The sequence below is a fragment of the Lytechinus pictus genome, chromosome 10, assembly GCF_037042905.1.
Source record: "Lytechinus pictus isolate F3 Inbred chromosome 10, Lp3.0, whole genome shotgun sequence".
Classification (NCBI taxonomy): Eukaryota; Metazoa; Echinodermata; class Echinoidea; order Temnopleuroida; family Toxopneustidae; genus Lytechinus; species Lytechinus pictus.
In genome coordinates, this window is record NC_087254.1 from 26,209,090 (window position 1) to 26,230,231 (window position 21,142).

Sequence of the window (21,142 nt, forward strand, 5' to 3'; positions counted from 1 at the left end):
CTGATTCTATAGAATTTACTCACTACTCTCATATTATACACTTTCACATTTCAAAATATTTTATTTTCTTAATTTTTCACTCGACCTCAATTGCTTCACAAAGGACTCAAAACTTCGTTTTCTTAAAATTCCTCATTTTAAATGGGCAGTATTGTTGGCTATGGATATCAAATGGTATTAACTCCAATGTCACCCCATCACAAACCCCCTCATGGGAGAGGGGTTTACCGCAGTGACGTACACGTAGGCATGGCAACATCAAGCAATTTCGTTTTCCTTGGAATTTCTTTTGTATTGCAGTCTCCACCTGAACGATCCGATGGGACAAAGCAAGGCGCAAGGTGTATTGCGCGATGTGAGGGCCTACGATACGATATTCATCATCATAATAATAATAATAATAATAACAATAATGATGATGATAATAATAATAATAATAATAATAATGCTAACAATAATAATGATAAATAATTATAATATAAGATTTGTATAGTGCACGATTCCACCTTGCTAGGTGCTCAAGGCGCTCCTATATTACCCCGGCTATAGTCAACCGATTCCGGTGCGCAAAGTTTTATATTATATTATATTATATTATATTATATATATATATATATATATATATATATATATATATATATAAATGTGTGAAGTTATACATGTACTACAGCTTTGGCAACTCTTTTTATATTTAAATAGTGTGTGAAAGAAATGGATGAAGAGAACAATGGTAGGCGTAGCTTAAATCAAGGTTCCCCAGAGCTATCTACCCTTTTTGGAAAAATTGGTGATGCCGAAAAAATGTCTCTGCCGGGAATCGAACCCGGGCCCCCAGCTTTGAACGCCGCACAGTGGGCCGGGGTGAAACAAAAGTGCGCCAAAAGTCATTTTGGGCAATTTCAGATTTTTTATTTTTGTCATGCCCAGCTGAAAGACAACACTTTGAAGAATGCTTCAGCAAAATATTTAATTCCGGAATTTGCATAAAGGCTGTTAATTTCCTACCTCAAATCGTAAAATGTGACATTTTGCGAAATGTCGCGTATATGACAACCTAGTTGAAAAACAGGCCATTTCACAGGAGGTTTTTCATGTAGGAATCTGAAATGGCTCCCACATAATCCTGATATATTCTTTTTTCGTGCGAAAGGGTTCAAAGTAGATAAAAGACACCTTTCATGAGGTTTATAGGATGACTATTCCTCGAAATAGGCCGAAAATCCATGTTTTTTGCATTTACATTAGAAAAGTTTAGATTTCCGTGGATTTCCGTCTAAATTCTATATTCATCATTTTTCCCGATGTCTAAGCTTTAAGTCGATACCAAATTTAGCTGCCCGTTTTTGCCCGTTTTCATGTTAGAGCCGATTTTACTTGACACAACACCCCCAAAAACCTGTTCAAAAGCGGTCATTTTTTATACCGCGCAGTCATCGTAGCGCACCGTATGGGTGTACATTGCCGTTCGCTTTTGCACGGCGAGGACGATTCCCCTTCCATTCCATAAAAATGACATGAATTCCGGGCATAATGTAAACAAAATAAAGGTTGCTAACGCAAATAAGGGCTATACCCACAACTCTTCGAGAGATAAAACTTACTTGTAGAATAATTTCAGCCAAAACACTCCTCATAGTGATACATTCGTGGTGTTATAGGCCTATACTCTGCGTTTTACACAAGTCAACACAGCTTGATAAAGCACGGTTGATATTTCTAGATTTAAAAGGTTTTTTTATAAATCTAATTAATGATCATTTTGATGCCATAAAATTATTTTCGACATCTCATACACACTTTTTAGGTATGTGAGAAGCATAAACCAACATTCACTCTGGTCAATCTTAAAGTAGCACATAACACAAAGGTTTATATACTACACATTGTTTAGCGTAATTTGTCTTTTCACAGCGAGGTTTTAAATAGCCAATCAAAATTTGGTATCAAGGTGACGTCATATCGGCTTTAAATTATGTTCAGTCGATTCTACGCCCAAAATTGCCCATAACCGACATGTTAAAGTAAAAATCTAGCACGGAATATAATTTTGGCGCACTTTCAACTCATTCTGGCCCACTGTGCGCCGGTGCCTTAACCACTAGACCACAGAGACGGGTTAGTGGCTATGGCGACCCCGATCCAATTGACCGTCAGATAGACATATTTTCGACACCATACCAATTATAATTTCCTTTTGTCGGGTGAAGGTGGGTTTTGAACAATGACAAGCCGCCATGCCTCAGCTGGATCAAAGCTATTGCTTTGATACAGTACACGTATGGGAGAAAGTATACAAATGTGTGAAGTTATACATGTACTACAGCTTTGGCAACTCTTTTTATATTTAAATATTGTGTGAAAGAAATGGATGAAGAGAACAATGGTAGGCGTAGCTTAAATATATATATATATATATATATATATATATATATGTGTGTATATACATATATATATACTAAACACAAGTTCACAAGGTTGACTGTGAAGTATATATATATATAAACCCCTCAAAAAAGTTATGCAACTCAAGTTTGAGTGCTAATAAATTCTTAGTGTGCCATCACCATGTGTAAAAGTGGTATCATTGGAAAGCATAACTATTCCTCTTTACAATCATGTGTCATTTGTAATGCTAATGTTATCATGAAATGAACAGACGTGATAAGTATGCAGCAATGTAAAAAATGAAATGTTGCAAAATTTGTTGTTTCCAATAGCGAATTTCCAATTGTTTCGAGGATGGGCTAAGTGCATTTACTGTCACCTGCATGGTAACAAATGGAGACTCTTGTTAAAAAAAAAATGCATTTTGCAACATTTCACTTCTGACTTTTCTCTACGTTCAGGATAACTGCATGTTTCACGATGACATTATCACAGCAGATGGCACACCATTGTAAAGAAGAATAATTAAGCTTTCCAATGATACCAGTTTCATTTTTTATACTTCAGTAATAAAAAATGTATCATCCCTCAAAAGTAAGTTGCAGAACTTTTTGAGGGGTTTATAATATATCAGGCTTTGAGGAAGTATGGTGGGAATTATTTATCCGAGGTTGGACTGGCAATTACTATTTTTCCCGAGGGGCAAAGCCCCGAAGGGAAAAATAGTTACATTACAAGTCCAATCGAGGATTAATAATTCCCACTATGCTTTCGAAAGAAACGCCTGATATATTTGTTTTATATCCCTCTTTAACTTGTGGACCTAGTCCTTGCTGATGTTTAACCCATCTAGACAAATCTAACGTTGCCGGACCTAGTCCTACTCCAGGCCTGTCGAGCTAATGCTGAACTGCAGTTCCTGGTTAGGCTGCGCGCCGCTTCTACCCGACTGCACTTAATGAGAGGTCCGCTGCGCTGCGTTGGCTGTTGCTGCAGTTGAACTCAAAATGCAAATAAACACGCGCAGGCTAAATATCTGCTCAAAATTAATATCGAATCTTGATTCACCTTGTTAGGTATGTTTATTCCAAATTTAAGTATCCTGTAGGAAGGGCCGTATATATGTTTTCTGCATTGTGATCTAGACCCAATTCCACAGTGTTTTTTTTCTTCAAATTGTCGGTAAGTAATTTGAGCGAGAGCTTGTATTTTACTTTATTTACGATCGATTGCGGATAATCTGGAGCATGCTCAGTTCAACGTTGAGAGAAAACATCGAGCATGAGCATGCGCAGTTCTGCCCATGAAAGTATATCGAAAAATATACGGAGCTACAAGAAAACTATAGGGAGCTATTTGCAGCGATGTGCTATCCTTCAATTCTACAGTGTATTTATATATATATATATATATATACACTGTATATATATATATATATCGACATTTTGCCTTGGTCTCGTATATGATCGAGGTACAGCATCATAATATGATATAAGCGTGACTTTGAAAAAAGAGAGAGGCTGCAAGACGTATAATATGTAGTGTCTGGTGCCGCGAATGCAGTGAGGATATATATATATATACATACATATACATATATATATATATATATATATATATATATATATATATATATATATATATATATATATATATATAAATATATATATATATATATAAATGTGTGAAGTTATACATGTACAACAGCTTTTGTATACACATTTGTATACTTTCTCCCATACGTGTACTGTATCAAAGCGATACCTTTGATCCAGCTGAGGCATGGCGGCTTGTCATTGTTCAAAACCCACCTCCACCCGACAAAGGAAATTATAATTGGTAGTTTCGAAAATCTGTCTATCTGACGGTCAATCGGATCGGGGTCGCCCTAGCCACCAATCCGTCTCTATGGTTTAGTGGTTAGGCACCGGCGTTCAAAGCTGGGGGCCCGGGTTCGATTCCCGGCAGAGACATTTTTTCGGCATCACCATTTTTTCCAAAGGGTAAATAGCTCTTGGGAACCTTGATTTAAGCTACGCCTACCATTGTTCTCTTCATCCATTTCTTTCACACTATATATATATATATATATATGTATATATATATACATATATATATACACACACTTTAAAAGGTGAAGTGTAATTCGCCTCGGGTGAAAGGTTCCATATCGGTATCACCCTGAGATTATTTGTATTTCTACCGATTCCTAAGTTGACAGTAGATGCCTCAATGATGTTCACATTGTAAGATAGTATGACGCCCTCAACTTCTCTGAATAACCTAATACTAGTACCTCATTGTTCAACAATACTTTTTGACTGACACAATCACAACCAAACCGAAGAAATAACCGCTAAATTACGATCGCAATAATACGCACCCCCAAAACACACTCAACCAGGCCCATACTACCTATAATATCAAAAGAAATGAAAATGTTAAAGTAGAAATACTTAAAAAAAATGTAATATCGATATTTTGCCCATAGAGCTTCTCGAGGATATAAAACAAAGTCGAGCATATGTTCTGAAACAGCAAAACAATCGGTTAGTATCTTACAGGGGATGGAACTACCTAGATAGGAAAGAAATAATTAAATAGAACGAGTACGGGGAAAAATTAGAAAAGGGAGACGAAGAATGAAAAAAAAAAGAACTATAGAGAAAAGAGGGGAGGGGCAAGACTGAAATATCAAGATAAACACCCATGGAAGAACAGTGGTATTTTATTAATACCGCTGAATTGGGCCATCCTCCATATGATCTGTAAGTTATGTTAAATTGAGCATGTATATATTTTATCTTTTTATATGGAAATAAATACAAAACAAGCAAACCTATCAAAGGAGTGTTTGTATGTTTGTCATGTCCTTTAACATTCCGCATATCTGCTGAGCAATCTTTGCATACAGTATATACTATAGGCCTCCATAATTACATGTATATCGCATCACATTGTATAGCTAGATACCTTTCAATATATTCTCAAAATACATGACTTTATATTGTGATAAAGTGCAGTGATTCTGTTACTACCATTATTGAAAAAAGGTATCACTACTCCTAATATCTAAAAAGGGAAATGTGCCATATGAAAGTGTGTCTCCCCAATCTTTGACTAACATCGCCAAAAGATTGGACCGGTCTTCAACATTTTCTCCTTCTTTTGAAACCATTTCCTCTACAGGCAACTTAAATGTGCATCTCGCTTGGCGAGCTTCATTCTCACTCCAACAATTATAAAGGCCAGTCGTGTTTTCAGAAACATAAGGGATAAGAAGAGCATTATGAGGAAGAATAGAGACCTAATCTGCTATGATATCTCTATTCGAGAAGTGAGGGTCATTTAGAATGACTGACCAGGAAATGATGTTTGACCTTATGGTTGGACACGGTAACTCCTACATTCTATCGCCAATGAGTCAAAGAAATGTTTGATCTGGTGGAGAACGCAACTGGGGTCGACAGGTAAGATTGTCAGAGGCAGCCAATTCCCAAACAAAAAAGTTGTAATATGTTTTAGGTTTACCACACTAGATAAAGGAAACTGTCCAAAAGAAATGCCCAATGTTGGTTGGACACCTAATTACCCTGGAGCACTTTTACCCAATATTTTGATGAGATCACAATCGCATGACCATGGTTTTCTCTGTAAATTCATTCTGATCGGCTTCAAAGGACAGGACAGATACCCCTAATCAATTGTTGTGGGTTGGTTGCCCACAAGATCATGTTCGATCAAGTATGTTGGATGATGTTAGGAACCTAATTCAAAATAAAAAATCTTTATAATTCATATCCAGCAACCGAAATTGCTGATCCTTGTCGAATGAATCCTTGGAGACTCTTCTGATTTGATTCCGACGAAGATACAGATCACAAGCCTTGTTGTTCCTTGGCAAATAGTATTTTGGAGTTGAAGTTAAGGAATTCTTGGATAAATCAAGAATTTCCAAATTGTTCAGTAACAAGTCTTTTTACAACGATCTCCAACATTAACCGATAGAAGATTAAATTAAAAAAGTTCGAACATTCCACCGTGGCGTCTCCTTCAGGCTTCGTGTTTCTCACACGTAAAGTTTAAAAGCAGAATTCATATCAATACGGACGTATGCAAGAAATAATTATTTCCAATAACCCCTCAATTGCTCTGAATAGATATGAAACTAGGTCATCTATTAGTATGAGTCTCCCTTTATTTAAATATTTTTTTCTCATGCAACTATATAAAATATTCAGTAGTAGTAGTAGTAGTAGTAGTAGAAGTAGAATTAGTAGTAGTAGTAGTAGTAGTAGTAGTAGTAGTAGTAGTAGTAGTAGTAGTAGTAGTAGTAGAAGTAGTAGTACACTGTAAAAAATGAAGTGCTAATTTAGCACTTACAGTGCTTGTATAGTGACTGCACTACGAGTGCTGATTTTCTAGTTCAAATTTAAACTAGAAAATCAGCACTTGTAGGGCAGTCACTATACAAGCACTGTAAGTGCTAAATTAGCACTTCATTTTTTTTACAGTGTAGAAGACGAATAGCAACAACAACAACGAGAAGAAAAAGGATGGTCGCGAAGACTTAAGATGTAGTAGATGATACATGAGAAGGAGCAGAAGAAGATGGCGATAACGATGAAAGAATCATTTACATAAACATGCAAAATACAAGGCTCTGAGTATAGGTCGTAATAAAGGGGGGGGGGCATTAAACCAGGAAAGTGGGAGGTTAGAAACCACATAAAAGCTCACAAATTGATGGTGACTCTACATACCCTTTTATCCTCTCTCTCTCCCTCTCTTGTGTTTTATCAGCTGTGTGCATGCATACTCCCACACGAACCCCTCGGGACATACCGGTCGATCATATATATGAGCCAACGTACATTTAAGCACACCAATAAGTGTACATCATGGCATGGTGGATTCCAAAAATACTGGAGTTAAAACCACTCATCGGTGTTTCCACCGAGCCAAACTAAGCCTTTGCAAAGCTCCGTTTTTTTTTAATTCATGGCGTTATAACTGAAACCCATTGGTGTTTTCGTAACATATGTGGTGTTTGTTCAAAATTCATTCTTAAAGGAGAATTAAATCCTTAATAGAACAGGTTGGCCGCAGAAACGGGGGGGGGGGGGGGGTGGCTGGGTAGGTTTCAGCCCCCTCCCATTTTTTCTAAAACGGTGTACAAAAACGTAAAAATTACCATCTGATCTGATGATGTTCAGCCTCCCTTCTTTTGGCTAAATCTCTCATCACACTTTCAAAACCGTTCCACGGCTCCTGTGAAGAAGGAAAAAAAAGCAAAGAATAAGATCAGTGAAGATAGGAGTAAAATTGGACCAAGAATAAGAAAGTTATAAGCATTTGAAGATCTAGATCACTGATGCTATCGAGATCATCCCACTGGCAATGCGACCAGATTATATGATGTCACACAGGTACAACTCTCCCATTATACTGTGATGATATACCTCCTAACATCTATATTTGCTCATGCTAATGATAGAGCAAATTCATTTTCCATTATATATTTCACGAAATCTAGATTTTGTGTCTTCCATGAAAAAGAAATACCTGGGTTATGAAGAGACTTGACAAAAGTAATGTTGTTTAAAAAAGTAATTTGGGAATTGTACAAGACATTCTGGACGCAGTCCTGTTGGTCACATTGCCAATTTATCATTTTTTTCTCCAACTTCAATTCATTGGTTTCTTTTATTTTTATTTTTTAAGCAACCTAACTCCTTCTCTGGATTTAATTTCTATTTCATTTTTATCTTATCAATTAGTATTATTATTTAATTATTCATTTAGTTATCTATTTTATTTATATATTTATTCATTTCATTTATTTATCATTATTATTATTACTTTATCATTATGATTATTATTATTATTGTTTGGGGGGGGGGGGTCTTCTATAGTTGGTATTGAAAAAGAAAAGCCCATCATACCGTGCTCATCAGGGGGGGGGGGGCAGGGGGGCAAGTTTTAAAACTAAATTCTTATTCAGAAAATCCAAAATCGCCCCAGGACAAGCTTCCCTGCTTTCGAGTTTCTTCGAAAAATTTGTACGCGCCATGCCCCCCCCCCCTCCTCCTGGAAAATGTGTGTGTATGGCCATGGAGGTCATCAAACAGAACAAGAACAAAAAATACTAAAAGGACAAGCATACCAGACTTTATGTAGATTAATGGAGGTTGAGGTCTGAGAAAGACCTGGATATCTTCATGAGATATGAAAGTAGCAAACATTTTTTTGTAAATATAGAAGAATATCCAAACGATATACAGCCGTTAAATAAATTATTAAGACACTTAAAAAGGCTGCCGAGCATGCGATTAAGTATTGCACCAAATAAAAAATTGCGTAAAATGAAATCCGTTGATCGTAATCAATAAGAGATAAACGAATTTCTACACACTAAAAGTGTGAAAATCAGGTATCAATCTAATATTTAGCTTTATAGTTTCAATACTAGAAATCAGCGTAATTCTTGAATGTACACGTTTCCTGGCAAATCAAACCAAATTTCTATATCATTCAAATAAAGATAATAACAAATAGTGAGTGCGTATAATACAAAAAAAAACGTTAGTGCTGCACTTGCTTGTTTAATTTTCCCCTTCATATTCAAATCATTTTTATGAGAGTATAGGGCCTACCTTTAAGGCACAATGTGTACAATTATCCCTGATAAATCCTCGTACTATATATCTACCACATACAGAATCAGTGTGCTGGTATGATTAATCCCTTTAAACATCAAAAGTAATGCATATTTCGACCATTTAAGATCTCCGTCAATCACCTTTTACAAGCAGACGTGGACTTTAATTGTTATAATTAAAACACCGAGTCAATCCCAACGAAGCTTGCAATTCTGTCTCTTATGATTTAGACAGAGGTAACATGACATGTTTAGTGGGATACGTCACGGTGTGTCGCCCAAGCGAGATAATTTAAGAAGGGACCGAAACCCGACCATCTATCACTAGCGACTAAATATCGAAATGCTTGGGGAAGTTGTGTCTTTCTTGGGATTCTAACTTGGGTTTCATTTTTACGCTGATTTGTCATTCCTTTATTTTATTGAAAATTTAAACTTTAATCTACAAATTGGTTTATTTACATATATTTCACATTATATTTCGAGGTCGGATCAGACGTTTATTCAGCAGATAAAAGTCAGAATTTACAGTCATTTAACTTTCAAACATGCTTAAAATACCATATTGAAAATTATACCATTATTTTGTGGGGTTTCGGAAAGCCTGTGTAATTTGTATACCAATCATTTATACGTAACGAATAAAAAAATTAATAACATAATGATCTTAAAGTGTTCACGTCTGTTCAAACATATCTCACATTTATTTCAATAGGATTTCTATAATTGCCTAGCATTATTTCAGTTCACAAGACACACATCGCAAGAAACTAAATGTTGACACTATCAAATTTTCATTTTTTAAAATATAAAACTCGGAAAACTAGAAAAAAAATCACTTAGTATGCCTTGTGTCTTATTTATCTAAACATCATTCTTTAATTTTGCTTTTGAAATACTTCCTATTTTCATACTTTGTAGATTATAATAAATTTTGTCCATTCAACAGAAGTCTTGGCAGCACTATTATCTATTGTTCTTAGGCCGGACAAAAGTTCTTACAATAAAATAAAACCACGAGTGCAATATTTTGATATTTTACATGCTACCCCCCCCCCACCCTGATAAACCCACATACTGCACTTTCATCTCAGCGATTCAACGCAATGCAATGATGTACTATAGAAGATTTGGCCTCCGATGCATCAGGAGTACAGTATCACATCTCTGTATTGACGTCATATTGAGAGATAGAAAGAGGTATACTGACTCAGTATGAAATGACGGACAGGTTCATCCTTATTACCCCCTTCTCTCCCCTCCCTCCATTCCATTCTCTTCCCCACTCTTTATATCAGATTAGGCAATGACATATTTGACTTTTCTTCGTATTATTCAAAATTCAATGATAACAGTCGTTCTATAAGACTGTGGTAATAACCTACTCCCCCTTTTTGGCCGTCTTTACTATCTTTGTAAGTGATCTTACAAAGCATCAGAAACGTAATCTTATTCTGAAATTTGTTTATAATTATACTTCGTAACCTGTCTTTTCTCTTTCGTATTTATCATTTTACAATATACAACTGTTTAAGCTTAGATTTCCCGTTTTGACTGTTCTGAATTTTCTGCCTTTATTTTCATTTCCAAATTTTCAAACTAAGTATAGGAGGGGAGGGGGCGCTGGTTTCCTTTGGCCGTGGGTTTTCATCAACCTCACCCTAAATCTGACGCACAGTTTCAACGCTAATGGTATCTTGTGCAAATAGCTGATGTGGAATGAGGTTGCTTTCCACCTCCCATCCCAAATGACCCTGGGAAGCAGGGGTGCTAAAGCACCACCCCCACAATTTCTTGGGGATGATGCGTGTATTATTATTCATAGGAAGCACCCCCAGGCATCTGGAAGATGTGTAAAATGGAAAAATGTAACCAAAATGACCTTCATTTTATAGTGAAACCATAAAAAAATATTTATTTCTTTATTTTATTATTCATTGGGGGGCTTTTTAAATTTATCGGGACCAACTTGACCTCCATTTTGTAGTAAAGACCCCCCCTTTTTGTTTGCTTTTCAAACTTACATCAGCACCCTCTGTAAAAATAAATCTTTCCCAGGGTCCTGCCAATTTCGCCCACCTCTCTCTCTCTTATCAATCCTTTGCCCCCCCCCCCCTCCATGAGCTTGCCCCGCCCCTGCTTCACCACGTTCAGTATGTCTCTCTGTTCTATTTTGGCGTACATCGTCTTATTCCCCAGTGTAGCCCTCATCAGTATGCGATGCACATCTGCATCTCTGCTTGCATCACCACCGCAATGTAAAGGGGAAGAGAAAAACATATTATTATAATAAAACACATATTACAAAACATACGCACACACGCACATACATGAACACAAAGACAAGGAAAAGAACTACGTCACAAAGCATAAAGTGGGTACGACGTTCAAATATGAAGATTTCTAAGATTTAGGAGGTGAACAAGGAGAAAAGTAAGAGGTTGGGCAACGGGGACACACACGAAAATAATAAGGGAAGAAGAAAAAGAAATAATAGAATAAGAGGGGGGAAACGAGTATGTGTGTGTGTGGGTGTGCGGGTGAGACAGAGAGAGAGCGAGAAAGTGAGAGAGAGAGAAAGAGAGAGAGAGGGAGGGGGAGAGAGAGAGGGGGAGGGGGGTGTGAGGGGGAGAGAGAAGGAGCTGACTCAGAATGAGGGATATTTTGTGTTGTTATGAACGTTGATACTGAGAGAGAGAGAGAGCGGAGAAAGAGGGAGAGAGAAGGGGGAGGGGATTCCAGCGAAAGACGGACAGCAGACAGAAGATAGACAGATAAAATACAAGTATGCAAACCAATATAAAGAGAAAAAGAGAGATAGGGAGAAGGTAAAAAGACACGCGACAAGAGGGGGTGAAGGAATGAAGTAACACTCGGATTAAATGGGGTGTAAGACGTGGGAGGGGCATGTCCTCGAGCTCTGAAACATCTGCCCTCATATTGAGGGCAGTGTCACTAACGTGCTCAGGCACCGAGCCCTGCATTCCGATGCTGGTCGTATGTCGATATCATCGTGCGTGTGTAATTCTCTATGCGACTATTTACAAACAGCGTGAAAAGGATTTGCCTGTTTTTATTTACATCCAGCAAATGGCCTGTCAATAGGACGTATGTAAGCGGAAAGTACCAGTGGAGGACCATAACCCTCGATGGAAACATTATTCTTATACTTTCTTATTAAACTTGACGAAAGCTTTTAACCAAGGAGAAAGGAGGTTGATTTATTATTTTTTCTCCCACAATATCCGGGTAGACAATCGATACGAGAGAACTTGCTTTCTTCTGCCTGTACCTCAGCCTCGGGCGACTCATCGCTTCCAAGTACTTTCCAATATCATCTTGCGGCAGAAGGACGGTAGCTTTATCATGAAATACGGTACGGTTTAACAGAAAACTTAAATTACATGGTGCAAGTTCCATTATTCAACGTTCCAATGAGAGGAGAAAGGCATGAAAACACAAGCAGCGCCAGAAAAAAATGGCATTATGGAGAATAGCGAATATATCTTAACTGATCCAGAGTACGGTAAACTGTATGATCAAGCAACGAATCTTTGTTGGGTGAGAGAAGAGAGAATAAATATTTCAAACATCAATCTATGATTATGTTCTATGAACAGTAATACAGTTTTCTTTTTCCACTCTCTACAATCAATGAAGTAAACCCATTGACTGTATGCGTCTCTCGGACTAGTATGAAGTATGAGTCTCTCGGACTAGTGTGTGTGGTTTATACCCCGAGTCTGGAAATGTATCTTATCAATAGGAAATATTTCTACTCAAATTATTTATTGTGTGCATTTCCGACATCACAACAAGAGATTTATCACTGCGAATCATCTTAAGCAAGCGAAACCAAATACAATCGAATGAACTACATGACTGTGTCCGTGTGTTGGAAGGGAAGAAGATTATTGCAGGGCAATTATAGTTGTTGGCATCTGATCGCCTTCATCCTTTGATTAAACTAATTTCACTACGTTGTTTCAAGGTGACGTACTATCTACCAATGCCATTTTCAAAGGGAAGTATCATATTTCCGATACTTGAAGACCGATTAAACAATTAGCAACCAATAACCATATTTGCAAATAACTCGACTGCCTTTCAAGAGATGATGCAACCAAGGGGAGTGTAGACTTCAATATCTGCCAAGCTGTCTTTTATTATTGCTTGTGGTGGGAGAATACCCCTATATATATGCGATGCACGGAAGGATCCACGTCGAGATAGACCCTTAGAAGAGACATGCCCTGAAGCTTTTGGAATGTTTTTGCGGAGGTTGTTAAGGGAGGAATTTGACAATTGAAGCAGTCGTCACAAGAATATCATGACTAATGCATGTCTCGAGGGACAACACATTAGCGTGAGCAATACATGTTATTGTTAAAAATTGATGAGTCCACCAGGAAATTATTTTCGACGAGGTTTCAGCGTTCACCTTTTCTGATGAATATAGATAGAATTATGTAAATGGAGCGCTGTAAATGTGTGGGAATAAATCGCACAAATGCCTTCAGTTGAGAGGAGCGGTGCTATGGCGCAACGCAAACTTAGCGAAAGCACTGGAGGATCAGGTGGAGCGGACTCGGGGACACCAGTGTCACCCTTTCCAGGATCACAAAGGTATACACCTATTGGTGTCTTGAAGGAAGGGAATTACGGAAAAATTGAGTTGATAGTAGATAAACGATCAGGAGTGAGGTACGCTTTGAAGCAAATCAAGAAGGACACTGTTAAATTTAAGGAATTTCATCGAGAAATAGTACTTAGCTGTGAATTGTCGGTACACGCGGCTGTTGTCGCTACACTTCCTGATACATTTGAGTCTAACGATGCCTATATGATGCTCCAAGAGTATGCTCCATATGGGGACCTCCTGGAAGCGATTCCTCCGCAAAGAGGATTGGACGAAATACGTGTAAAATCTTGTCTTGCCCAAGTAGCAGCTGCCCTATCTTTCTTGCATTCCAAACGTCTTGTTCATGGCGATGTCAAACCTGAGAATGTTCTCCTATTCGACAAAGACCTTACAGTAGCTAAGCTTTCAGATTTCAGTCGTACCCGGCGGAGGGGATCGTTGGTTCGAAAAAATGCTCGTTCGATCCCGTATTCACCACCCGAAGTCGCTCAGGCCCTGGAGAACGAGAGTTTCGCGTTAGAACCCAGCCAGGATTCTTGGCACTTTGGCGTAATGTTGTTCTGTGTCCTTACGGGTATGTTTCCGTGGGAGATTTCAGATCCGTCTCGTAGCTCCTGCTTTGAAGAGTTCACTCGATGGCAAAAACGTAAGGTCACCGTGGCACCTCCAGCGTGGCGTAATTTTACACCTAAGCTTCTAAAGCTCTGCCGAAAGCTATTGGAACCTAAAGCTGAGAGAAGAGGTTCAGTTTCGCAAATTCATAAATATATCGGTGATTCCTGGCTAAAACAGCCTACGTCTTCATCGCCCCCTAATCGAGCAGAGACGGGTGCAGCAGCATCGAAGAGAACACCTCTAGGTCAGAACATCACGTCCAATGCAAAAGAAGACAAAGAGGGCAACGGTAGCAACGACAGCAATAACAACAAGACGTGTATGGATGAACTACGAGACAAACTTGAGGCCCATGGCGTAGTTACCAGGACAAACAAAGATCTAAGAAGGCAGAGGACAGCAGACTGGGTACGGGATACATGTGTGAATCCTATACGTGATCCTTCATGAAGCCAAATAATTGAAACATTTACACCAAAGCGATCAAAATAAGACAAAATCACTTTCGTAGAACTCTTACAGTGCAATCCAGTTCGGGTATTTTAAAACTTTATTTAACTATGTTTAGGTTCGCATAGTTACGAAGCATTTCAAACGGTGTTAGGCAGTTAAAGTTGGGCTAGATTGAATTTCAAAAATTCGTTGAGGCCTAATAATAATGGTTTCGCCGCCATTTTAATCCCTCACGAAAAGGTGATCCACGTGTGAACAAATTAAAGTTATTAAAGTTGAAATAAGTTTCAGTTTCAGATCAGTCAAAATCATGTGTGTGTAGTCCTATATGTCTTTATGCTAAATATTTTTTGACCATACAACAGCTATTCCACTGTTTCGTGTATGTTTCAAGACTAACAAAAACTTAGCCACCTAGACTGAATAGCATGTAGATGATATCGCCTGTCAGGAAATATACCAAACGTTTTACGGAGATTTTGTTTTCGTTAATAATTAGGTAGCTCTGTTGTTGGTCACTTCCAACTTTCTCATTCCTTTACATAGGGCCCCAATGACATGTAGTAAACAACTATATTTGATTTGTAAATTAATTTTAGTTCCATTGGTGTAAGTCATACGTGGTATTTTGATGAACTCACAAGTGTAATCGGCATGAATGATATACCATGGTGAATTGTCATTTCACATCCTCTCAGTTTTATTGAGCAGGAATTAATGGGGAGGGTCGTAATGATGCAATATATGGTAAAAGGTTTACTGGCAGAGAATTAATTGCTAATTATTGGGGGAAGTTATGTCCCTGGCGCCCTCTTAATATACAATGTGAATCATCATCACCACCAACATCACTGTCATCATCGTCGTCTTTGTCGTTATCATTATCATTTACATCTACATGATTACAAACTATTCAAGAACTGTGAGAGATTCCATAAATATATTATATTAGATAACATATAAAAATACACCCCTACGATCAATGTGATTTCATTGCTGCGTATATTGTAGTGTTAACTATTAAACCATCATTCAACTTGAGATTAAGCCACAACTAAATTTTGTATCGCAAGGTGCAAGTACAGATGAGCTACGATGTATGAATGAAATCGAAAAGAAAAGCCATGAAAAAGATGAGTTGATCTCAAATTCATATAAACAGGGCGCCAAGTGATCGCCATCATATTTTCCTCCCTCAAAATCCTTGCGGAAATTAGAGATGAACACGTAGTCGAAAATTAGCGACCATATTTCATGTTTTTCCGTGCTCTTTTCGTTTTTTGATTAACGTCCAAGCTGCTCGTCGGCCTACAGCTATATAAACAACTCAAAAGATATGTCTTCCTTCTCCGCTAATCCATCCGACTTGCCATTTTCCTTTGGAGGCAATGCAGTATATATGTAGGCTTTGTTAGTTTGATGTTAGTCATGACAATGTGACTTTCGAGCGCAGTTATAGGATCTCTTTCACACTTACAGTCCGATGCCTGATCAGTGATAGCCAATAAAAAAAATGACACAAACGGGAATTCCTGAAAGTTTGTCCGATCCTATAAAAAGGAACGAAGTGCAGTTAGTGTGACTGTGTGACCGAGGTTACATTATACAGGAATTGTACTATTTGTGTATGGATTATACTTCAGGGTGCCATTTGCTTTTACTTGAAGAATAAATTTGGCAATACTTTTTTTCGGTTAGATTAGCAATATTTTTTCGGTTAGAAAAAGAGAAAGAGACAGAGATGTTTTTCAAAACCTTCATACAGTACAACCAATGAACGATACTTGTTTGATATTTCCATAGAGTAATACTTAAAGTTATGTTTGTATAGCTGTCAATCACCTTATAATGTCTTTGAGTACCGAGGTAGAACAATATTGCATTGATTACCGAGGTAGGATAGTGTTGACTCATCTCATGTTGGTATTGTTTATACATCATGACAGTAGTCATTATCGGCGATGGATGGATATATTCAAGAATACACTATAGGTATACATATTTCGAAATTACCACGATTACGGTTTCGGACGACTACCACGATTACGAACGTTATGTAATGTGATTTTTTTTGAAAGCCTTTCAGGGAAATGTGATATGTATGTGAGTATTGTGAGAGCATGACTGCTTACAATGCGTCCATGCAGTGCGTCCTATGAATGAAACTTTGATTCTTGGTTATTTTTTTCAACATAACCTTAACACGATTCGTGAATTCTCATGTAATGTCGATCATTATAACTGACTGTAAGTCTTATTGTACATGTCATGCCATAGACTTACATGTTCTTTGATTGTATCTTGTGTTAAATGACACACCGATCAAAATAGTATTTCGTTATTTCAAAATGACATCGTTATCGTTAGATTGGATGTGACATTCATATCTTTTATTGTGTGTTATATTGAATCAACAATAATCGTAATATGTACATAGAATTGGAAACAATTGCCGTAAACAACATGAGCAATCAAACAGAAAAAGGAAAGTGGAGGTATAATAAAAATATAAAGACATGAGCGACTATATATTAGAAACATTTATGACTCAAAGTAACGCATTGACTAAAACATGACTTGGTAATCCTGCACAGCTGTTATTCAACAAAGCACTGTATACACTTCAAAAACATCGAGTAAATATTTACCCGATATTGGGTAGAAAGGGAACATGCATGTTTGCTGGGTATTTTCCTCCCAATATCGAGTAAAATGCATGTAATTTCCACGCATCATTGCGTAAAATTTACAAAATATTTGGTATCTCTTTACCCAACAATTATACATGTTCCCATTTTACCCAATATTGGGTAATTCTTTTTTATAGTGTAAGGTGCATGTACAGGGTATGACATTTATCTTATTTGATTTCCCTTTGTTTAGGAAATCTAGCTTGTATTTATTACTTCACATCAAACTGTTCTCTGCCCATCTGTAATGACACATACCATTATTAAATGATGAAACCCAGCGTCATTGCACTATATTTAAACAAAGCTTGATATACCTACTTAACAAGCAAATATATTTATGTGAATCCATACATCTTAGTCTATTAAAGTAACCTACAAGTTGTGCAATATTGTCATTGTCTTCCGAAGTGGAATAAAAACAAAACTTGAAATGGTAGATATGATTGCGTTTCATATTCTTGCATAGTATTGAATTGTAAATGTTGAATAATGTTTGAAGAGAAAATAATATTTCAATGTTCAATGCTTTGGTTGATGTTATTAATTCTGAATGAAAAGATAGATGTATATATATTTGATGCAAAAATACCATAACCCTCGTCTACTTTGCCATTCTTGTACTACATATTTCAATTCTATGATATGAATGCAGTACGATCATTTATAGCGGAAAACATTCGAAGATCTACGCGAGTAAAATTGTATCAATTCCAAAATTTACTAGAGCTTCCCTGCTGAAAAGAACAGTGTCAAAAAGTGTGATGACAGAGTGCTCACATAGTGGACTAAGTGAAAATATCATTCACACTGTTGAAATGCTCAAATTCAACAGTGTGAAAATATTTTCGTACTGTGGACACCTCGACAGTGTGACTGTTCACAGCGTGTTCATATGTGAATTGTGATTCACACTGTTGAAATGCTCAAATTCAACAGTGTAAAGATGATTTCACATTGTGTTTCACACTGTGGCACACACTATGTGACACTGTGTTCGTTCCAGTAGGGTTAGCTATTTGACTGTGGTATTTTTTTATATATATATTTTATTCTTTTCGCTTGTTAAATAAATTATAATCACGTTGCATACAAAAATCATAAAATCACAGTAATGACAATCATATGAAATAATATAAAATAGCCCCCCAAACAGAAATCCGTTATAACACAACTAACAATATAATACGTATTACATTATACATATACATTAATATGACATAATATATATTTTCCTATATTAACACATATCGATTTTTATGATCGATTTGACGTAGTTATCAACGCAAAGAGTCGTGTGATCAATCATTCATCATCGTGCTGAGAGGTCCAGATAAAGGGACATCTGCCTCAGTGGCCGAGCCTGGTTGGGGTACATCCGCCCCCCCCCCCGTATTGAGAGCCATACCAAATATTGGTAAGGGGAAGATGTCGTGCACACGCAAGTGAGGACCCACTGATCTGTCTCAACTGAGGAGCAATTCATTTCATACTAGTAATCTTAGACCATCTCAACACAAAGGTCACCACTCTAGATTTTAGGAAGACACGACATTTGACATTATGGAATCCATTGCTCTATAGCACCGTCATATCTGGTAAGGAAGAAATGATGGATGCGACCTATACATCAATGTGAGACATCCAAATACTCATCAATCCTCTTCTCTTGATCTTATGATAGGACTTAGAACTTGAAAAAAGGAAGGAAATACATTAAATATTTTTCTTTTTCTTAATTTCTTTTTTTTTTTAAAATCCGGTTTACAAGATATATGGCAACGGAGCAAATACTAATCACTGTGACTTATGGGTGAGGGACACACTAATATAGATGCCTTGTTTCGATATCTACGTTGTGTATATCGAATCATTATTACGGAGGGCTCGAGGACAGAGAAAAATGTACTGTAAAAATGTAATGTCCTTCATGACAAAAAAACCCCAAGAAGTCTTTGTCGAATATCTGTAAATCAAAACAGCAGTTTTGTCCTTGACTCTTGACAAACGACATATTTGCTATTTTGGTCAGATCCGAAACGTAGGACGAAACTGTTTTTCCGGTTCACCAAAGACCTAAAAGCTGTTCTTTGTCATTTGACGGACATTTTAAAATGTATTTACTGTGTTCTTGAACTCCCCGTAGCGAAGATATTGTGTTTCCAGAACACGCCTGTAACAAGTATATTATTTTCAATATATTCTTCTTGTACTCCTTCACTCTAATTGTTTCGAAACACACATGAAACTTTGTTTTCTTCACACTCATTCATTAGTTATTCTCATTCCCTTTTGCAGATTTCTCTTCATCAAAATGTTTCCCCTGCTCCTTATCTGAATCTGAAGTTCATCTAGGACATACACACAATGATGATGTTGTTGTTGATTTAGATTTCAAGGCGCGAAAATTTCTTACGGACTGCTGTCGTAGTCCCATTCATCTGCATTTCTTCTAAGTGGTTTCTAGTAAGTCAAACCTGCTAATGGGAGACCTTTTCCCTCAGTTACCCGCAATCTTCGCATCGGAATGAACTAGGGCACTTCTAATAGCCCTCGAGTTGTCCCGCAACCTGAATTCGTTTGATTTAATGACCCTCTTTCTACTAACTCTCTATCTTAATAAGATTCTCCAAGACCTTCATTACCGAGTTTGAGACAACAAACAAATGTCCTTAACGAGCTCTGACATCCAATCCTACTGACAACGAATTCTTCAATCGTGATCTCTTGTGGAGGAATGTAAGTTCCTAAATTGGGGGGGGGGGGAATCCCTTTCCCTTAATACTTGCTCATTATCACTATCATTTTCAATCATTACATTTGAAATCCAAAGCAATCGTCAATATCAAAGCTTCATCAAATTTTCAAAGCATGAATAAAAATGAAAGGTCTGAAAATTCTTCTAGTCGCCGAAATAAGGCCAAATCCCAGCATTCAGAGTATAATATATTCGCTCCCCTACGGATAACATTATTCCAAGCATGATCACACACACAGAAAACGCTTTAAAAAAATACATACAACGCTGTTTACTTCATGAACCTTACCATAACTGTTTAACAGTGAGAAACAAATATTAAAATTCAATCTTAATTTGTTGTTTAAGATTTTAAACACTAATTTTAACTACTGTGGAGTTCATGATAGTAAGCAGTGTTGTATAATATTTTTAAGCAGCTTTTTTCTCTGTGTATTTTTTTATACGATGGGTCTATTGCGAAAAATGACTTTCTTGCCGACTCTCGAACCAAAATGGCTCTCATACATTTCAACAAAACATAACAGAGATAGTCGATAGCAAATACGAAACACAATTGCCACAGAGATGACCACCAAATCATCGTTTTGCATTATGCTGTTGTTTCTTATTTTCAATAGCGTTCTAGTTATATAGGCCTACATAATCATAAATATTATTACCAATTCAGCATCCACACCTTGCCATCTTACCCCCTTTCTATCCCCGATTTCCGGCCGGGTACACCTGATAATGACGCCTCCCTCTCTTCCTTTAAACCCCAATTCATTACACTGTTAATCGAATCACTAATTTAAGGCTGCGATGCCTCTATTCTCAACAAACTCTGTTTATATTCCCTCTCTTGTCCCCTCTCACTTGAATAGATGACTAGTCTGTAATTCGTTTCACCCGCACAGTGACGTCATCGGCAGTGCCAATTTGTGTTGGGGTATTGG

The 21,142-nt window shown here is 37.2% G+C and overlaps 1 protein-coding gene across 1 annotated transcript; it reads left to right on the forward strand.

Moving 5' to 3' along the window:
• Positions 1-12,034: 12,034 nt before the first annotated feature.
• LOC129270039 (serine/threonine-protein kinase SBK1-like) lies at positions 12,035-18,035 on the forward strand. Its single transcript, XM_064105678.1, has one exon. The coding sequence runs from the start codon at positions 13,557-13,559 to the stop codon at positions 14,751-14,753; it is 1,197 nt and encodes a 398-aa protein (XP_063961748.1). The 5' UTR covers positions 12,035-13,556; the 3' UTR covers positions 14,754-18,035.
• Positions 18,036-21,142: the final 3,107 nt, after the last annotated feature.

What these genes read in the sequence shown, in the direction of transcription:
- LOC129270039 (XM_064105678.1), top strand. Translation starts at nt 13,557, where the DNA reads ATGCCTTCAGTTGAGAGGAGCGGTGCTATGGCGCAACGCAAACTTAGC.